General features: G+C 45.3%; 2 protein-coding genes across 3 annotated transcripts; both read left to right on the top strand.

Annotated features, from left to right (window-relative positions):
- The first annotated feature begins 8082 nt into the window (after positions 1-8082).
- LOC135554201 (ran GTPase-activating protein 1-like) lies at positions 8083-13459 on the top strand. 2 transcript variants are annotated; one of them, XM_064986346.1, is made up of 15 exons: positions 8083-8185; positions 8878-8997; positions 9414-9541; positions 9783-9842; positions 9926-10105; positions 10379-10513; positions 10762-10920; positions 11043-11156; positions 11296-11395; positions 11532-11616; positions 11745-11979; positions 12119-12224; positions 12357-12445; positions 12547-12668; positions 12898-13459. In XM_064986346.1, the coding sequence occupies exons 2-15, from the start codon at positions 8886-8888 to the stop codon at positions 12977-12979; spliced, it is 1707 nt and encodes a 568-aa protein (XP_064842418.1). In that variant the 5' UTR covers positions 8083-8185; positions 8878-8885; the 3' UTR covers positions 12980-13459. The 2 variants fall into 2 exon arrangements, with proteins under 2 accessions (XP_064842418.1, XP_064842417.1); XM_064986345.1 differs by having other exon boundaries at positions 8105-8185; positions 12547-12706.
- A 1921-nt stretch (positions 13460-15380) lies between these two features.
- LOC135554873 (chondroadherin-like protein) lies at positions 15381-20500 on the top strand. Its single transcript, XM_064987304.1, has 7 exons — positions 15381-15509; positions 15706-15900; positions 16168-16469; positions 16598-17102; positions 17330-18016; positions 18178-18344; positions 20182-20500. The coding sequence occupies exons 1-7, from the start codon at positions 15381-15383 to the stop codon at positions 20498-20500; spliced, it is 2304 nt and encodes a 767-aa protein (XP_064843376.1).
- The last annotated feature ends 1064 nt before the right edge of the window (positions 20501-21564 follow it).

The following is a 21564-nucleotide window of genomic DNA, read 5'->3' as shown; positions in this document are numbered from 1 at the left end:
AGGGTACTATGGGGTACTATGGTGTTAAATGCTGAGCTGTAGTCAATGAACAGCATTCTTACATAGGTATTCCTCTTGTCCAGATGGAATGGGGCAGTGTGCAGTGTGATGACGATTGCGTCATCTGTGGACCTATTGGGGCGGTAAGCAAATTGAAGTTTTATGGAAGACACATTTAAAAACGTTCTACCCAATGACATCATCAAAGTTAAAAACATTTACATTTTAAAAAACTATAGCTAGATTTCCATCCAATTGGCGACACATTTTAATGAAAATATTTTAAAATCTACATTAAAGAAAATATGTGTTTTTTTCCCACCAATGGTGTTTCCACCAAACTGACTTTTGCGGATAAAAATCACATTTTTTACATACGTTTTCAGGTACAGAATAAAAATCTAAAGTTAAATGTGTTTCCATCGCATTCTCAACTCTACCAATAGTTTCGTCGATAAATAGCAAATGTGGCTACTCTGATCTCGACACATGCGCTCTAACCAACAACTCACAGGTAGTGTGGTTAGGTTAGTTTACATGATACGATTTGTATGGATAAGCGCAAGAACGGCAAAAATAAGACCCTTGATATTTATTTATCTCAGTCAGTTAGAAAAGCTAAGGCTAGCTTTTTCAAAAATAAATTTGCATCCTGTAGTTCCAAAACGTTTTGGGACACTGTAATGTCCATGGAGAATAAGAGCACCTCCTCCCAGCTGCCCACTGCACTGAGGCTAGGAAACACTGTCACCACCGATAAATCTACAGTAATCGATAATTTCAATAAGCATCTTTCTACGGCTGGCATTGCTTTCCACCTGGCTACCCCTACCCCGGCCAACAGCTCAGCACCATCTGTAGCAACTTGCCCAAGCCCCCCTCTCCCCTCCTGAAAGAGTTGCAAAATCTGGATCCCTACATATCAGCTGGGCTAGACAATCTGGACCCTCTCTTTCAAAAATTATCAGCCAAAATTGTTGCAACCCCTATTACAAGCCTGTTCAACCTCTCTTTCGTGTCATCTGAAATCCCCAAAGATTGGAAAGCTGCTGCTGTCATCCCCTTCTTCAAAGGGGGAGACACTCAAACCCCAAACTGTTATAGACCTATATCCATCCTGGCCTGCCTTTCTGATATAAGAATTTGAATGTTTAAAGGTAATGACTAAAGTATTCCACCCAAAACTGTATAACTGTGTGAAATGTGTTAGAATCATAAGAATATAATCTGAGGATGTGTGTAGTTCTGTTAGAATTCTAGAACTAGGGCATTATATTATTTTTAAGATATGCAAGCAGGGTGCAGCTGTAAAACAGATAACAGAAAACCATTAGAGGTTTTCAAACAAAGGTGCCCCAATCGGGGGGAGAAGTGAAAGACTTGAAGAATGTGACAAGATTGATAGTTCTTTCTCTATTCTGTGGTAGGTGGAAAAATACTGTTTGTTTGAACAGGGCCTAAGATAAGGATTTGTGTGTGTATAAAAGACTGTCTCTGCTTTTGAGGGGCAGAGCGCTCTCTGAATAAAGTGCTGATCCTTTGTATACTGGACTTTGTCTGTATATTAAAACTTAGAGCTTTACAACCTCTAAGATACAGATGGAGTATAAAATTGTTCAGTTAGAACATTGAGATAGAAATTTTTGTGACACATTCTAAAATCTTCAAAAGCCAAATCAACAAACAGATCAACAACCATTTTGAATCCCACCCTACCTTCTCCTCTATGCAAGCTGGTTTCCGAGTGCGTCATGGGTGCACCTCAGCCACGCTCAAGGTCCCAAACAATATCATAACCGCCATCAATAAAAGACAGTACTGTGCAGCCGTCTTCATCGACCTGGCTTTTGACTCTGTCAATCACCGCATTCTTATCGGCAGACTCATTAGCCTTGGTTTCTCAAGTGACTGCCTCACCTGGTTCACCAACTACTTCTCAGACAGAGTTCAGTGTGTCAAATCGGAGAGCCTGTTGTCCGGATCTTTGGCGGTCTCTATGGGGGTGCCACAGGGTTAAAATCTCGGGCCAACTCTCTTCTCTGTATATATCAATGATGTCGCTCTTGCTGCTGGTGATTTTCTGATCTACCTCTACGCAGATGACACCATTCTGTATACTTCTGGCCCTATGGACACTTTTAACAAACCTCCAGACGAGCCTCAATGCCATACAACAACCCTTCCGTGGCCGTCAACTGCTCTTAAATGCAAGTCAAACTAAATGCATGCTCTTCAACCAATCGCTGCCCACACCTGCCCCCCGTCCATCATCACTACTCTGGACGGTTCTGACTTAGAATATGTGGACAACTACAAATACCTAGGTGTCTGGTTAGACTGTAAACTCTCCTTCCAGACTCACATTAAGCATCTCCAATCCAAAATTAAATCTAGAATCGGCTTCCTATTTCGCAAAACAAAGACTCCTTCACTCATGCTGTTAAACATATCCTCGTAAAACTGACTATCCTACCGATCCTTGACTTCTGCAATGTCATTTACAAAATAGCCTCCAACACTCTACTCAACAAATTGGATGCAGTCTATCACATTGCCATCCATTTTGTCACCAAAGCCCCATATACTACCCACCACTGCGACCTGTATGCTCTCGTTGGCTGGCCCTCGCTACATATTTGTGCCAAAACCCAATAGCTCCAGGTCATCTATCTAAGTCTTTGCTAGGTAAAGAACCACCTTATCTCAGCTCACTGGTCACCATAGCAGCACCCACCCGTACCATGTGCTCCAGTAGGTATATTTCACTGTTCACCCTCAAAGCCAATTCCCCCTTTGGCCGCCTTTCCTTCCAGTTCTCTGCTGCCAATGAATGGAATAAACTGCAAAAATCACTGAAGCTGGAGACTCATATCTCCCTCACTAACTTTAAGCACCAGCTGTCAGAGCAGCTCACAGATCACTGCACCTGTACATAGCCCATCTGTAAATAGCCCATCCAACTACCTCACCCCCATACTGTAATTTATTTTGCTCCTTTGCACCCCAGTATCTCTACTTGCACATTCATCTTCTGCACATCTATCACTCCAGTGTTTAATTGCTATATTGTAATTATTTTGCCATTATGGCCTGTTTGTTGCCTTACCTCCCTTATCCTACCTCATTTGCACACACTGTATATAGACCTTTTCTATTGTATTATTGACTGTATGTTTTTTTATTACATGTGTAACTATGTATTGTTGTTTGTGATGTACTGCTTGTCACGTTCTGACCTTAGTTCTTTTGTTATGTCTTTGTTTTAGTGTGGTCAGGGCGTGAGTTGGGTGGGTTGTCTATGTTAGTTTTTCTATGATTTGCTATTTCTGTGTTCGGCCTGGTATGGTTCTCTATCAGAGGCAGCTGAGAACCATATTTATGTAGCCTGTTTTCTATTGTGTTTCGTGGATGATTGTTTTCTGTTTTCTGTTTTCTCTGTCTTCCACACGGAGCTGTTTCGGTTTTCGTTTCTGTCTTTCTATTTGTTATTTTGTATTTTCGTGTTCAGTGATTTTGTTCATTAAAACATGACGAACACGTACCACGCTTCATGGTCCTCTTCTCCTTCATACGACGACCGTTACAGAATCACCCACCACCAAAGAACCAAGCAGAGTGGTAACGGGCAGCAGCAGTGATCTCAGGACTCCTGGACATGGGAGGAGATTCTGGACAGTAAGGGACCCTGGGCACAGGCTGGAGAATATCACCGCCCCAAGGCTGAGCTGGAGACAGCGAAAGCCGAGAGGCGGTGGTATGAGGAGGCAGCACAGCAGCGCGGTTGGAAGCCCGAGAGGCAGCCCCAAAAATGTATTGGGCGGTGGCACACGGGGAGTGTGGCTAAGTCAGGTAGGAGACCTGAGCCAACTCCCCGCGCTTACCGTGGAGAGAGAGGGACCGGGCAGGCACCGTGTTATGCCGTGAGGCACACGGTGTCCCCAGTGCGGTACATAGCAGCGCCTCGTATCGGCCGGGCTAGGTTGGGCATCGAGCCAGGTGCCATGAAGCCGGCTCAGCGCATCTGGTCTCCAGTGCCTCTCCTTGGGCCGGGGTGCATGGCACCAGCCCTAAGCATGTCAGTCAGGAGCTGCCGGAATCCACCGTCTGTCCGGTGCTGCCGGAATCCACCGTCTGTCCGGTGCTGCTGGAATCTCCCATCCCGTGGCTAGGGTCCCCAGTCCGAGGTCGGGGGCGAGGGTCGCCGCTCTTAAGAGGCCACGGAGGCGGGCTAAGAGGCGGACAAGGACTATGGTGGAGTGGGGTCCATGTCCCGCGCCAAAGCCGCCACCGCGGACAGACACCCACCCAGACCCTCCCCTATAGGTTCAGGTTTAGCGGGCGGAGTCCGCACCTTTGGGGGAGGGGGTGCTGTCACGTTTTGACCTTAGTTCTTTTGTTATACATTTACATTACATTTAAGTCATTTAGCAGACGCTCTTATCCAGAGCGACTTACAAATTGGATATGTCTTTGTTTTAGTATGATCAGGGCGTGAGTTGTGTGGGTTGTCTATGTTAGTTTTTCTATGATTTGCTATTTCTGTGTTTGGCCTGGTATGGTTCTCAATCAGAGGCAGCTGTCAATCGTTGTCCCTGATTGAGAGCCATATTTAGGTAGCCTGTTTTCTATTGTGTTTCGTGGGTGATTATTTTCTGTTTTCTGTGTGTGTCACGTTCTGACCTTTATTTCCTTTGTTTTGTCGTTATTTAGTATGGTCAGGGCGTGAGTTGGGGTGGGCAGTCTGTTTGTTTTTCTATAATTTTGGGATTTCTATGTTTCGGCCTAGTATGGTTCTCAATCAGAGACAGGTGTTGTTAGTTGTCTGTGATTGAGAATCATACTTTGGTAGCCTGGGTTTCACTGTTTGTTTGTAGGTGTTTGTTTCCATGTCTGTGTTTGTTCGCCACACGGTACTGTTTTGGTTTTCGTTCGTTTCACGTTTATTGTTTTTGTATTGTATTCATAGTGTTCAGTTTATGTTTTTTTTAAATAAACAACCATGGACACTTACCATGCTGCGCATTGGTCCTCCGATCCTTCTCACTTCTCCTCCTCAGACGAAGACAAAGAGGAGGAGGAAAACCCTTACAGTGTATTCCACACGAAACTGTTTCGGTTTTCGTTTCTGTCTTTCTATTTGTTATTTTGTATTTTCGTGTTAAGTGATTTTGTTCATTAGAACATGACGAACACGTACCACACTGCATATTGGTCCGATCTCTCATACTCCTTGTCAGAGGAGGACGAATCCCGTTACACTGCTTTGCTTTATCTTGGCCAGGTCGCAGTTGTCAATGAGAACTTGTTCTCAACTAGTCTTCCTGGTTAAATAAAGATGAAATAAATACTAATACAATTATTCACATAAAAACTGTGGATGGAAATGTGGTTTATGACTTGAATATCGCCATCTGTCAGCCTTTGGGCTACTGGAGTTCTCCCAAGCACTGATATCTCAGAGAACTGATCACAGAAATCTGTAAATATAGCTACACTGTTCAGTATCACTGTTTTTTAAAGAATGTTTGCTTTTTGACATAAAATAAAGTTTTAGATGAGATTAGTCAAAGTGGCTTTTTTGATTGTTGAGATCGATGGCAGCGAGTAGTGCGGACGAAATGGAGAGAAGATTGGTGAAGCAACAGCTGTGCTGGAATGCAAACAATATGGATGACCGTTCTGATGGTATGGAGGAGTAGGGCCGGAATGGTCGGTAGTGGAAAGATGTACGAAGAAGCGAGATCATGATGCAGAAAGCAGTGGAGCATCTGGTAAAGAACGCATAAAGACTTCCAAGGTAGGAAGCAAGAGTAACTTTGTGTGGAGTGGAAAATGGTGATGGTGTTTGATGAGACCACAGGCCTCATTTACACCCTGTCCGACTAACTTACTCCATAGAGAAGGAAGTCAAATTAGCTTGGTTCATTGGAAATTGTAGATTGTTTATATTTTGTGGTAGCCAGGCTCAGCAAGAGAAGATTCTGAAAATAGAAAAGCTTAATGAGAATCAAATTAAAAGCCATGTCCCAGGTGCTTAAACTAGATTGAGGGGAGGCATCACCTTGGTCCCAATATCTATGTCCATAGATTATGTTAAAGAAAATGTGAAAGGAATGATTGAGGACAAAAAGTTGATAAGAAGTGAAAGCTTTTCAGTGCTGCTAAGGTTAGATAAGGTTTTGTCTGGAAAAGTACAGATAGGATTCCTTAGTTTAAATGTCAGAGTTATTTGTCCCATCCCCATTGCAGTGTTTTAAATGCCAAAGGATTGGATATGTAGCTGTAGATGGTAAAGGAAGGAAAATATATGCCAAGTGTGGAGGGGAACATGATTATGGTGAATGTGGGAGCAATGTGAAAGTTAAGTGTTATAACTGTGGGGGGAACATAGCGCAGCATTTGGTGGATGCCAGGTGCAGAGAGAGGCTAGAGATGCTCAGATACATAGAAGCAGTCATGATGTATTACATGCAGAATCTGTCAGACAGATTGGTGGAGCTACAGTGTGGAATGATGGAGCTTCCATGGCTGGACCTAATGTCGGGAGTGGGGTTTCTGCTGGTCCTGGCATGAATGTGCAGTGTCAAAGGACACCTTGATAATGAATAAAGTAGACTTCATAGCTTGTATTGGTAAGGTTATCAATGCTACTCAGGTTGTGGAAAGCAGAAATGCAAGGTTGAAGGTCATTGTAGTCATTGAAGGTCATCTCCACTGGGATTCTCTGCCGCTAACCCTATTACAGGGGCTGAGTCACTGGCTTACTGGTGCTCTTTCATGCCGTCCCTAAGAGGGGTGCGTCACTTGAGTGGGTTGAGTCACTGACGTGATCTTCCTGTCTGGGTTGGCGCCCCCCCTTGGGTTGTGCCGTGGCGGAGATCTTTGTGGGCTATACTCGGCCTTGTCTCAGGATGGTAAGTTGGTGGTTGAAGGTATCCCTCTAGTGGTGTGGGGGCTGTGCTTTGGCAAAGTGGGTGGGGTTATATCCTGCCTGTTTGGCCCTGTCCGGGGGTATCATCGGATGGGGCCACAGTGTCTCCTGACCCCTCCTGTCTCAGCCTCCAGTATTTATACTGCAGTAGTTTATGTTTCAAGGGGCTAGGGTCAGTTTGTTATATCTGGAGTACTTCTCCTGTCTTATCCGGTGTCCTGTATGAATTTAAGTATGCTCTCTCTAATTCTCTCTTTCTTTCTCTCTCTCTGAGGACCTGAGCCCTAGGACCATGCCTCAGGACCACCTGCTGTCCCCAGTCCACCTGGCCGTGCTGCGGCTCCAGTTTCAACTGTTCTGCCTGCGGCTATGGAACCCTGATCTGTTTACCGGACGTGCTACCTGTCCCAGACCTGCTGTTTTCAACTCTCTAGAGACAGCAGGAGCAGTAGAGATACTCTTAATGATCGGCTATGAAAAGCCAACTGACATTTACTACTGAGGTGCTGACTTGCTCCACCCTTGACAACTACTGTGATTATTATTAATTGACCATGCTGGTCATTTATGAACATTTGAACATCTTGGCCATGTTCTGATATAATCTCCACCCGGCACAACCAGAAGAGGACTGGCCACCCCTCATAGCCTGGTTCTTCTCTAGGTTTTGGCCTTTCTAGGGAGTTTTTCCTAGCCACCGTGCTTCTACACCTGTATTGCTTGCTGTTTTGGGTTTTAGGCTGGGTTTCTGTACAGTACTTTGAGATATCAGCTGATGTAAGAAGGGCTATATAAATAAATTTGATTTGATTGTGGAGACGGCAAAAGAGATATTGGGTATAACAGATGTTACTGGTTGTTGACATGCTGAACAATCCTAAGTGTGGAGTGTTTCAGCATGATATAGATCAAGTTTAATGGGGTAGGGGGTTGGGGGGGGGGGCAGAAGTTAGTAGGTATTATATTATTTTTTTGTATTATTGTTTCATGCTAGTACAGAATATGGCATGTCATGATTGATCGTACATTCCAGCACAGTAGGTGGCGGCATGTACTTAAACGTTTGTTTGCGGACCGCCATGATGTAATAGAAGAAGATGAGGCAACGAAACTGCCTGGAACTACAAGTCCCATGTGTCTCGCGTCAGCCATGGTCATCGAAGTGTTTAAACGTCAGAACCGAGCGGGAGACAGCTTGTGGGACAGACAGCGCTGTTCTGGAAACAACTAGTTATACGCAGAAATTTGCATTTTGTAAGCATTGATACACGTTTCCTACTACTTCAGAGACATTTTCGCTTGCAAATGTATTCAGAGAAACGTTAGTAAGGTCACACGTGAGGGGAGGTGCCATATTTATCAGATCAAGTTGGTCGATGGCCGTAGCAGGGCATGCCCTGCTCTTGCTAGCTTGCTAAGCTAGCTAGCTAACATGTTATGACTTTACCAAGTCAGAACAACTTTAAGTAACTTGCTTTGATGGCTGTATTCTTGTGGAACATTTCCATCTTTATCACACCATTGGAAATGATCCACCATGTTCAGCTTTTTCCACCTAGCTAGTTAGCCTCAACTATCCTGGCATGAGATGGTGTATGCCAAGTGTTTATAACTAGTTACCAGATAGTTACAACGCTAAACATATCTTGCTACTTGGCTAACATTAGTTAGCAAGAGTTTCCACTTCTTCCAGAGAGTAGCATAATGATAGCAAGCTAGCAACGTTTACAGACAGAGCAACTTTCCACCCCCTGTGTATATTAGCCAAAGTTAACTAACTAGTTAGCTAACTATGAATAATGTTTATAACATCACTTCAAACTGCATGTGTGTTTGGTAACGCTAGGTCTTTGTCAGGAACTCTACTAGGTGGTGATTGATAATATAGTATGTGTTGCTTAAGTAAGTAGTGCATGTCCTTGTTCATAAGTTAGTATGTTCCTCAGGTGTCCTGATGGCGACAGATGCTGTTGCACAGTTGGCCGACTCTCTGGCCAAAACTCAGGTGACTGAGGGAGAGTTGAGTTATAAAGGCCAAGGACGCAAATTCGACAATGCACAATCTGGTAAGAATTCCAATCATTGTCCATTGACTCATTATGCTTATGCTCCTCCAATTGTCATCCAATAGGTTGTTCATGTACAATGTGGTGTCCAATGCCAAATGTTTTTTTGTTGTATTTAAAAACAAAAAATGTAACCTTTATTTAACTAGGCAAATCGGTTAAGAAAAAAATCTTATTTACAATGATGGCCTACCCCGGCCAAACCTGGACGATACTGGACCGATTGTGCTCCTCCCTATGGGACTCCCAAAAACAGCCGGATGTGATACAGCCTGTATTCGAACCAGGAACTATAGTGACTCTTGCACTGAGATGCAGTGCCTTAGACCGCTGCTAATCTCGGGAGCCCAATGTATTGTTCTTCAAACAATCATGGTCTGTCTTTTCAATCTTTCCCTCTGTCTCCTTCACTCCAGTGGAAGAGATGGTGAAAGAGATCCAGGAGTTCAAGGGGTTGCAAGCGCTCCGGCTGGAGGGGAACACTTATGGGGTGGAGGCAGCACAGGCCATCGCTAAAGCCCTGGAGACAAAGAGTGAATTTAAGGTACCAGTCACAGAGTGATTATGAGATGAGGTGTGTTTTGATTGCATTGTTTGTGGTACAAAGGACAGGTATTCCACTGACTGCCACACAGAGCGAGATGGATGATCTCATATGTTGATTTTGATGAGGTACCTGCTGTTGGCTCTGTTCTATCTTGCTTTTATATCTGTCATATATATAAATATGGCAAGCTAGACAATAATTTAGCTAACCCTTTTATATAACCCTTTCTCTTCCTCAGTACTGTTACTGGAGTGACATGTTTACTGGGCGACTGCGTTCTGAGATCCCTCCAGCCCTGGTGAGACAATAAAAAAATAAAAAATAATACTTGCTCCCTTTGATAGATGGTCTGGGATTGTAAACTCAGTCTCCCCTATTCAGAACTCCCTGGGTGCGGCCCTGATGACAGCAGGCGCCAGACTGACCGTGCTGGACCTTAGTGACAATGCCTTTGGACCAGACGGGGTGAAGGGCATCGAGAAGTTGCTCAAGAGCACTGCCTGTCACACACTGCAGGAACTGAGGCTCAACAACTGCGGCATGGGCATTGGTGGAGGCAAGGTGGGCAGAATGTCTCCAGCTTGATAGGAGCTGCATTGCGTTATTGAGCAGACTCCACAACATAAAGTTGCCCCGTACTAGTTGTAATGTAGTACGTATAATTTAAAAGAAGATCTAAAGCTAATTTAACTTCTCGTATGAAAATAATAGCTTGTGTTAAGGTTGAATAGTGCTATCAGTTGAGAAGTGATATCATGATTTAATATCTATCATGACAATCCTAACTTTTTCCAATGTAGTTTTTTCACTGTGCTCTGTATGTGGTCTCCTCAGATCTTAGCGGCAGCGTTGACGGAGTGCTATAAGCAGTCCAGTTCACAGGGCACCCCCCTCGGGCTGAAGGTGTTCATCGCAGGCAGAAACCGTCTGGAGAACGATGGGGCCACTGCCCTCGCCCAGGCCTTCCAGGTACAGACACTGGCTCCTGAGCTGAACATATCAGAATTTCTGACAATCTGGACTTGTAGAGTATACGCAGTTAGTCACCACAGTGGTTCACATGGAGCTCTTAGCATTAGTACTGGCAGCAGCATGGATAAAGCTCCTCGAACCCTCCAACGTAATGCCACTGAGTCAATAATTAAACTGTCCTGACAGTGACAAGCTATATACTGTCTATATAGCTATCTTTGTCTGATGCTACTGTATGACCTCAGCTGATGGGTAGTCTGGAGGAGGTGCATGTGCCCCAGAATGGGATCAACCACCCTGGAGTGACTGCTCTGGCCACTGCCATGCAACACAACCCCCAGCTCCGGGTCCTCAACCTCAACGACAACACCTTCACCAAGAAAGGAGCTATCGCCATGGCACAGGTACAGGAGTGGTTTGCCTTGAGTACGAAGGCCGTATGACAATGAAACTCATGAAGTTGATGTATGCTCAAATGCACTTGCCATACTATTGACTGACACTGCGTGTTTTGTGCCCCCTTCAGGCTCTGAAACATTTGCGTAGTGTCCAGGTGATAAACTTTGGAGACTGTCTGGTGCGTTCCGAGGGAGCTATAGCCATCGCAGAGGCAATCACTGAGGGGCTTCCCATCCTCAAGGTACAGGGTAGCACTGGTCCCACCCTTGGCTGCAGGAACATCTACTGCGCTTGATTGTTAATTAATGTGTGTTCATACACTTCCCTCTGCTGTGGCAGCACCTGACTCATACCCATATTTTTTTTTACCACTTTGTCAGGAGCTGAATCTGTCATTCGGGGAGATCACAGGAGAAGCTGCACTGCTGGTGGCACAATCAGTCGAGGGCAAAGCCACACTGGAGAAACTGGACCTAAATGGTACATGTTGGATTTGACTTACAACACATGAAAACTGGATTGAAAATGTTGCATCGGCTGGTAGTGTTTTCATAGGATCTGTAGAGTTCATGTGTGACTTTGTGTTGTGTGTGTATGTGTGTGTTGGTACTGTCAGGTAACTGCCTGGGGGAGGAGGGCTGTGATGCTCTCAGAGAGGTAATGGATGGCCTGAACATGGGAGACCTGCTGGGATCACTCAGGTACTGGATTGAAATATTAAATGAGTTTATACTTTTAGACTTGCCCACACTGGACCTCAACCATCCTGTCTTTTATCACAAGCCGCCATGAGAAAATCTTTTTGTGTAATCTTTGTCTCTACCTGCAGCGACGATGAAGGGGAGCCGGAGGAGGATGATGAGGATGATGAAGATGAGGAGGAGGATGACTATGAGGAGGAGGAGGAGGATGATGATGTGGAGGAAGAAGACAGCAGTGTGAATCAGGTTTCCTCCCCTCTGTCAGTGCCCCGACCCCCAGATGCCTCCTCCTTCCTCTGCTTCCCATCCCCCGACAAGCTACTTAAACTGGGCACCAAGAGGGCCCTGCTCTTTGAACAGCAGGTTAACACACCCTGTCATGAATACCTTACACAGCAAACTACTTAGTGAAAACCTGAGGTGACATACAGTGTGTGTCAGTAGGCTAAAACAGGTTGATGGTGACGTTTTTAACCTTTTGTCCTTGTTCTTCTCTTTCCAGGTAGATGTGGCGGATGCTGGTAAGACAGCGGAGGCATTCCTGAAAATCTCCTCTGTGTACAATGAGGAAGATAAAGATGTTAAGAGTGCTGTCCTAGACAGTATTGGTAAGGGCCACTTATCTTATTTCTGAGTACTTACTGAAGACATGGGGCCAGATGACTGAGTCCATGGATATGCAACTTTTTTCGTTCATCTGTATGACCGCATGTTAAGTATATGTCCTCTTTGTTCTGCAGATGCAATTCTTAGGAAAGCCTTCGCAAGCCCGTCCTTCCAAGGTTACAACTTTATATCATCGCTGTTAGTAATGCTGGGACTCCTCAAGGTATGCACACACGTTCTATGAATTTGTAGAAAAACTCCTGGTTTTCTTCTGCCTTGTATTATTGTAGCCCTTGTGTCTCCCCCTCTCCCTGTCTCATTCAGAGTGAGGACAAGGTGAAGCCGGTGCGTGTGGTACCTGGGCATTTGCAGGCCCTGGAGTACGTTGTGCGTCAGGACTACTTCCCCCAGGACCACATCGCCGTGCTGGACGCCTTCATGTCCCGGTAAGGGCATGAGTGATGGGTGGCAGCGTAGCTCTCAGGTACCCTCTCTGACTGCAGATTAACACACCACATTGGCACAAAGTTCCCTAAGGATATTGCCAACATGCTCCGAATTGCACCATGTACCCATGTTCTTTTGTTATCAGGCTGCTACATTTAACGACAGTAAAGATGAAAGGGGAAACTGTCCATCATTGCAGGTGTATAACTGTATATATGTGACTTTCAGACACATCCAGGCCCTGGAGTCGTGCAGCAGCGCCAGGAACATCCTCAAGTCCACGCTGGAGCAGGTCAGGCCTGAAAACTGAGTCACACCGGACCGCACAGTCTCTCACGGATTTATGAACAGAACAATTCCCACCCCCAGACATATGGGGGCCTTTAGTGCTCACAACAAGGACTTAACTGTTGCACTGCACTCTATTTCGCCAACTCAGAAGACTCACAGCTGGAGCCTTGCCCATCATCTTATGGATGTACATTATTTTATGGATGGACCGATTTTGAAATATTACACACAAACATTTGGGAGATGAATGTTGTATTCTGCCTCACCCTCAGTGAAAGGACTGAAATGTGACCTTAAACACAGGTTCGCTCTCCGTATTTACCCAGTAAGTAATGGATTATATTAAAAGGGGTTAAACGGATATAAAATATAAATGTGTGATATGGGCTGCTGTGGAAATGTGGTTATGATTTGAATCAAAAGGGAAGAACTGAATAAATGTGTTGATTTCTTTGTTGCAGCTATTAAACAGACACTTTTTGGGTGTCCATATACTGAATGGCCTGGGAACATTTCAATTTCACAGTTGAGCAAGCACTACCCTGAATAAGGATCTAGTCCAACCATATTTACTTTTTACAGTGGGAAGAAACTATTGATCTGGGTGTAGGTTCTTTCTCCTCCCAAATTATGAAACCTACAGTGAATAAAAATATAAATGCCACATGCAACAATTTCAAGGATTTTTCTTAGTTACAGTTTTAAGGAAATCAGTAAATTGAAATAAATTCATTAGGCCCTAATCTATGGATGACACATGACTGGGCAGGGGTGCAGCTGTGGGTGGGCCTGGGAGGGCATAGGCACACCCACTTGGGAAACAGGCCCTGCCAATCAGAATGAGTTTTCCCGCACAATAGGGCTTTATTACGGACAGAAATACTCCTCAGCACCCCCTGCCCTTTCTGACGATTTTGCAGGTGAAGAAGCCGGATGTGGAATTCCTGGGCTGGCGTGGTTATCTGCGGTTGGGAGGCTGGTTGGATATACTGCCAAATTCTCTAAGAGAATGTTGGAGGTGGCTTATGTTAGAGAAATTAACATAAAATTCTCTGACAACAGCTCTGGTGGACATTCCTACAGTCAGCATGCCAATTGCATGCTCCATCAAAACTTGAGACATCTGTGGCATTGTGTTGTGTGACAAAACTGCACATTTTAGAGTGGTATTTTATTGTCATTGTGTAATGATTATGCTGTTTAATCAGCTTCTTGATCTGCCACACTTGTCAAGTGGGTAGATTATCTTGACAAAGGATAAAATAACCACTAACAGAGATGAGAGAAATATGCTTTTTGTGAGTATGGAACATTTCTGGGATATTGTATTTACAGCTCATGAAACATGGGACCAACAACACTTTACATGTGTTTATAATTGTGTTCAGTGTATAATGCTCCTGTGGCTAATACTGAGCAAGGTGCACACACCTGTTCAAACTTAATTTTTACTTGAAATATTCTCAGATAAGGGAGAATTGGGGCTAAAATACATAGAGCAAGCCAACTATTCAAGGAAGCAGCAGACCGTTGTAACCAACTTGGAATATACATTGAATTGACGTCTATGCCCAGTTGGACAGTTGGCTACCTTCGACCTCTAATCTCTCAGAAAATGTATTGCCAAGGTGTTCATTTGAGGTTAGGTTTCGCGGGGGCCGGGGGTCACGACGAAAGAATTTATCAAAGCAGTGTTTGTGAGACCCCTCACTGTTGCAAGTGCTCAGTCATTCTAGCAATGTAAAAGTATAGTATGTACGTGAACCCCTTGGCGCTCATATTCTCCTTTGCGCGCAGCTCCTCCACAGTGGAAAAATGATATACAGACCTACACTTTTCCTTGAGTAGGAAACTTGATAAAGCTATCTGGGAAGGCTACATACTAAAAGCATTGGATGTCAAATTTGACAAATTCAACCATGAAGGTATGTTTATCATCTTAAATGTACAATAGGAACATTCTAAAAAGTTACAATATTTATCAAATAGCAAATGTTATAGAAGGCTGCTGAATAACAACCAGATTCGTATTTTTAGATTCGATAACTAAACTTTTAAGTCTTTAAAATATGCGTTAAATAAATACATACAATCCTCCTGGCATTGGAAAAGTGATTTTTTGAGTCCAGAGGGAAAGCCTAAGGCTTCCAAGTTGGAGACTGGATTCTCCATGCCTTTGAATATTTTTGTTCCATTGTTGCTATAAGAAGTAGTCTATTGTACTATTTCACTGTATTTACAATATATATTCAAAGTTGGGTGAGAATTAGTATTTTGAGAGCCGTTCGTGCGTGATATGCATAACTATTATTACGTTAGGCCTACAGTCAAATCCCGTTTGTGTTCGATATCTTTTTCCCAAACCCCCACAGATGTGTTCCTTTGCAGATTGCCTCTCTAGGTGGCAAGTTGCGGTTTTGATGCTCTTGGTCATACTTTTACCAGCTCAAGCGGGAAAGTGCCCAAAGTTCTGCATCTGCGACAACTCCAAACTCACCATGGCCTGTATCGGTAAGAATCTGACTCAGGTTCCCCCCACGATAGATGAGGTGAGATTCCAATTAATCAAAAAGATCAATGATGGATGTTTTACAAGTTATTTGATATGGTTTAAACCTTCATTTGTGGCATGTATGCAGTGCTGTAATTTTGCTATTCATTCACCCACGCATTTTCTTTTTTCCTTTTCCATATTTAAACCTCCCCTACTTTTTCTATTTTCCATTCCTATTTCCTTTCCCTCAGATTACTGTGAAACTGGACCTGAGCAAAAACGATATCCAGGTGCTGCCGACCCATGCGTTCCTGCACATCCCGCACCTCACGCACCTCACCCTGCAGCGGTGTAACATCAGAGCGGTGCGTGAGGGGGCCTTCCGCACCCTGGGCCGTCTGGTCTCCCTCAACCTGGCCAACAACAACATCGAGATCCTTTACCAGGTGAGGTAGCGGCTGGCACAGTCACCGGGGACATGGGGTAAACAAATAAATGTCAGTTTTGGTGAGGGAAGCACCAGATCAGATTGATGTAGAATCATCTAGTAACATTGATACCTACATGGTACCTTTCAGGTGCAAGTTATGTTGTACACATAGCTGTCACTTCTTGCACAAAGGCCATACTCCCATCCACCAACTTTTCTGGGCCGTTTAATGTCACGTGCATCATGCCTGTTTCCTAACTTTCGCTCTCTCCCCATCCATCAGGAGTCTTTTGACGGCCTGTCATCCCTAAAGCAGCTGACGTTGGACCATAACCGTGTTGAGGAGATCCAGCCAGGGGCCTTCACTCAGCTGGGCTTCCTCAACATGCTGTCCCTCACACATAACCAGCTGGTCTACATCCCCAACATGACCTTCCGGGGCCTGCACAACATCAAGTGGCTGCGTCTCAGTCGCAACTCCCTCAACAACCTGGCCATGGAGGCCTTCGCTGGCCTCTTCACCCTCACACGCCTCAGCCTCAACCACAATGAGCTGCAGTTTTTCCCCACACAGACTATGACCCGGTGGGAAACTTATATTTTCTGTGCAGTTGTCTGACACTATTGTGCAATAGTGTCCTGGTCCAATAGTATTTAAGCTTGATGACACTTGACCTTTTTATGCTCTATCCATTTTGTCTCCTTTATTTAAGACTGGCTCAAGTCACCCGCCTGGACCTAAGCTACAACCCCATGACCTACCTGGGTGAGGATACTGTCTCCATGCCGAAGCTCACCCACCTCTACCTGGACCACATGTCCCTACAGGACCTCTCAGACACAGCCATGTCCCAGGCCCCCCTCCTCTCCCACCTGGACCTCAGCCACAACCAGCTGCGCTACCTGGAGCCCCTCTCTGGCCCCATGAAGCTAGCCCGCCTCAACCTAACAGGAAACCCCATCCACTGTAACTGCTACCTGAGGCCCCTGAAGGAGTGGGCCAAGAAAGGGAAGGTGAAGTTGATGGGGGTCTGTGCGGGTCCCCCTCACCTCTCTGACGAGCCCCTGGAGGGAGTGGGGCCTATGGAGCTGCGGTGCCGGAGCAGGGAGGACATGATAAAGGAGGAGTTTGAAGAGCAGGAGGAGACCAAGAAGCGTGCACTGCCCACAGCCAAGCCTAAGAAGAAGATCAAGTGTCCTGATAACTGTGACTGCGATGTGAGTTGCTCTTGTTGTTAATACTGAGATGGTGTATGGGGTGCTGAGCGATGGTGCAATGTTGTGCCACAAATAATGTTCAAACTTGCTGCCATGACAGCACACTTGCCATCATACTCAGAGAAGAATTGGGCTGATAATTCAGTCATCCATATAAAAACTGCTCTCCAATTCTTGTTTGGAAATATCCCTCTGAACCCATCTCCCTCTCTCTGTCCCCTGCTTAGGTGAAGGCTCAGCACGCCACATGTGAGAACCGTGGTCACACCAAAGTCCCCTACGGCTTCCCCTCTAATTCCCAGCTCCTGGACCTGCGCAGCAACCACTTCCATTACGTCCCTAGCAACAGTTTCCCCGGTACAGACCAGGTGGTCTCTCTGCATCTGGAGCACTGCAAGGTCCGTGAGATCGAAGGCGGTTCCTTCCGGGGCATGAAGGGCCTGGTCTACCTCTACCTGTCTGACAATGACCTCACCTCCCTGAGCTCAGAGACTTTCATTGGGGCCCCTGAGCTCACCTACCTCCACCTGGAAGGGAACCAGCTGGCCATGTTCCCTGGGGCTGCCCTGGCCCCCCTGCCCAGCCTGCTTGTGCTCCACCTGGAGCGGAACACTATCGGTAAGCTGGAGCGGACAGGCCAGCTCTCCTCAGTCCCCAAGCTGAGAGGACTCTACCTGACCAATAACACCATATCCACTATAGCCCCCGGCGCTCTCAACTCCGCCCACCTAGATACTCTTCATCTGGGGTCCAATCAGCTTGCTGAGGTGCCTACCGACGGGCTGTCCAAGGCCTCCAGTCTGACCGAGCTCTGCCTCTCTGGAAATTCCATTCGTTGGGTCGGACCAAAGGCGTTCCTTCCTGTGTCCAAGAGCCTAAGGAAGCTGTATATGGATGACATGGGTCTGGAGAAGGTAAGAGAGATAAAGAGATGTATTTTGCCAGGTTTGCTTTGATAAATTATCTCTATCTGCAGAATTGGGGTCAATACCATTTCAAGTTATCAATGAAAAACTGGCCATTCATTTATATGAATAATTCATTTTCTGAGTTGTTGCTTCTATTCCCTCTATAGATGTCCAGAGACTCCCTGGTGGGGCTGGGCTCTGGGCTGACTACTCTGTCTCTGGGGGGGAACCAGCTGGAGGAGCTGCCTGACCTGAGCCCACTCACTGGGCTGGAGGTCATCAACCTGGCCCACAACCCCCTGCTATGTGATTGCACCCTGCTGCCACTCCGCAGGTCAGTAGTCCACTGCTTTGTGAATGACCCGTTTGTGGATGCTGCTGTGCAAGGGAGTCATGCACATGCATGCACATAAATGAAATCAACATTTTATTTGTCACATGCTTCATAAACAACAGGTGTAGATTAACAGTGAAATGCTTACTTACGAGTCCTTCTCCAACATTGCAGAGTTAAGTTAAAAATATCTATATTTTTAAATAGAAATAGCGACACAAAGAAAAAATACACAGTGACTAACAAATAGCAATAACAAATAAAAGTAACATGGTTATATACAGGGAGAACCACTACCGAGTCGAACAAGGTAATTGAGGTAGCTATGTACATATAGGTACGGGTAGCAGTAGCGTATGTGGTATTTTTTAATTTTTTAATAGGATCCCCATTAGCTAACTCTGTAACGCTAGCTAATCTTCCTGGGGTCCAAATGTGAGAGTGAGTGTGTGTGCCATCAGTATTCATGTGTGCATGTTATGTGCGTGTTGCAATGTCAGTGTAACTATATGTGAGTGTGTAGGTAGAGTACAATGTGTCCATAGAGTCAGTTCAAGAGAGTTGGTGCAAAAAAGGGTAAATGTGGGTAGTAGTGATTTGATTAGCTATTTAGCAGTCTTGTTTAGCAGTCTTATTGCTTGGGGGTTGTCAGCCGGTTATTGTCAAGCAAAAGACTGTCGCTCTCACTGTGATTTACTGTTAATTAACATAAACACGTTTAGCATCTCCAGGCCTCTATGCAAACAAGCTGCATATAAGCGGCTGAATACATGCCTTTGGAACATCTACATTTTAAAATGTCTGATAAATTTAGAAAATGTGGTGCCTTGCAGTCAGATTCCAAGCAGTTGCATAGCAATCGATGATGCAGCCAGTCAAGATGCTCTCAATGGTGCAGCTTTAGAACCTTTTGAGGATCTGAGGGTCCATGCCAAATCTTTTCATCCTCCTGAGGGGGAAGAGGCATGGTCGTCCCTTCGTCACAACTGTGTTGGTGTGAGTGGACCATGTTAATTTCTTAGTGATGTGGACACCGAGGAACTTGAAGATCTCAACCCACTCCACTACCCCCCGGTCAAAGTGGATGGGCGTGTGCTCGGCCCTCCTTTTCTTGTAGTCCACGACCAGCTCCTGTGTCTTGCTCACATTGAGGGAGAGGTTGTTGTCCTGGCACCACACTGCTAGGTCTCTGACCTCCTCCTTATAGGCTGTCTCATCGTTGTCGGTGATCAGGCCAACCACCATTGTGTCGTCAGCAAACTTGGTGATGGTGTTGGAGTCGTGTGCAGCCACGCAGTCATGGGTGAACAGGGAGTACAGGAGGGGACTAAGCACTCACCCCTGAGGAGCCCCTGTGTTGAGGGTCAGTGTGTCGGATGTGTTGTTGCCTATCCTCACCACCTGGGGGCGGCCCATCAGGTATCCAGTTGCAGAGGGAGGTGTTCAGTCCCAGGGTCCTGAGCTTAGTTATGAGCTTGGAGGGCACTATGGTGTTGAACGCTGAGCTGTAGTCGATCAACAGCATTCTCACATAGGTGTTCCTCTGGTCCAGGTGGGAGACGGAAGTGTGGAGTGCTATAGAGATTGCGTCATCTGTGGATCTGTTGGGGCAGTATGAAAATTAGAGTTGGTCCAGGGTGTCTGGGATGATGGTGTTGATGTGAACCATGACCAGCTTTCCAAAGCAAGAGTGCTACAGGCGATGGTAATTTAGACAGGTTACCTTGGCGTTCTTGGGCAAAGGGACTATAGTTGTCTATACTATAGGTATACACAAATTATTTAACTCTGCTAACCGTCAGGCTCTAACTACTTTGCGTCCCCTCTCTCTGCTCAGGTGGATGGAGAATGTGAGTCTGAAGATGACAGCCACCTGTGGTCACCCTCCTGAGTTCCGGGGCCAAAGTGTGAGGGATGTCCATGTCTTTAAGAGCTGTCCAGGGGAGAGTGCTTCTCCTGGCAAGACCCTCAAAGGATTCAAGGACACAAAATCAATAAATCCCAAACCCACTCTCCTCAAGGTGACCATGGCAAAAGCCAAGCCAGGAAAGGCTAAACCCATGCCAACCAAGCCCAAAGCCAAGCCTCTGAAGAACACTAAGGCACCAGCATCCCAAAAAACAAGACTTATAAAAAGTAGGAAATCAGTGATGTAAATGGCTGTAAGTCTGTTTGGGCAGAACTCTATATGCACCAAACGGACAAGTGCTATTTCATCTTAAATCAGTGAATGTAATTTAAGCATGCAGAAATGTTTTTAAATTTTTATTTTTGAGACTGCAAGTTCATTTTCTGATTGATTTACTGTCTATTTTAGAATCTTATGAAGTCAGGGTTTCGGAAGAGTCGGGATTCAAGAGACCCAAAGCCCTATTTGCAGTACCATATATATCCACCAAGTGGCACAATAAGATTTTTCTGCTCTAGTTCGACCAACTTTTCTATTACTATTCATATATTTTATATACAGTGGGGAGAACAAGTATTTGATAACCTGCAAAATCAGCAGTGTTTCCTACTTACAAAGCATGTAGAGGTCTGTAATTTTGATCATAGGTACACTTCAACTGTGAGAGACGGAATCTAAAACAAAAATCCAGAAAATCACATTGTATGATTTTTTAGTAATTAATTTGCATTTTATTGCATGATATAAGTATTTGATACATCAGAAAAGCAGAACTTAATATATTAATATTTGGTACAGAAACCTTTGTTTGCAATTACAGAGATCATACATTTCCTGTAGTTCTTGACCAGGTTTGCACACACTGCAGCAGGGATTTTGGCCCACTCCTCCATACAGACCTTCTCCAGATCCTTCAGGTTTCGGGGCTGTCGCTGGGCAATACGGACTTTCAGCTCCCTCCAAAGATTTTCTATTGGGTTCAGGTCTGGAGACTGGCTAGGCCACTCCAGGACCTTGAGATGCTTCTTACGGAGCCACTCCTTAGTTGCTCTTGCTGTGTGTTTCGGGTGGTTGTCATGCTGGAAGACCCAGCCACGACCCATCTTCCATGCTCTTACTGAGGGAAGGAGGTTGTTGGCCAAGATCTCGCATTACATGGCTCCATCCATCCTCCCCTCAATACGGTGCAGTCGTCCTGTCCCCTTTGCAGAAAATCATCCCCAAAGAATGATGTTTCCACCTTCATGCTTCACGGTTGGGATGGTGTTCTTGGGGTTGTACTCATCCTTCTTCTTCCTCCAAACACAGCGA

This window comes from Oncorhynchus masou, chromosome 14 (assembly GCF_036934945.1).
Source record: "Oncorhynchus masou masou isolate Uvic2021 chromosome 14, UVic_Omas_1.1, whole genome shotgun sequence".
NCBI lineage: Eukaryota > Metazoa > Chordata > Actinopteri > Salmoniformes > Salmonidae > Oncorhynchus > Oncorhynchus masou.
Note: the sequence above shows the minus strand (reverse complement) of the source record. Positions and strands in the feature narration are given on the sequence as shown.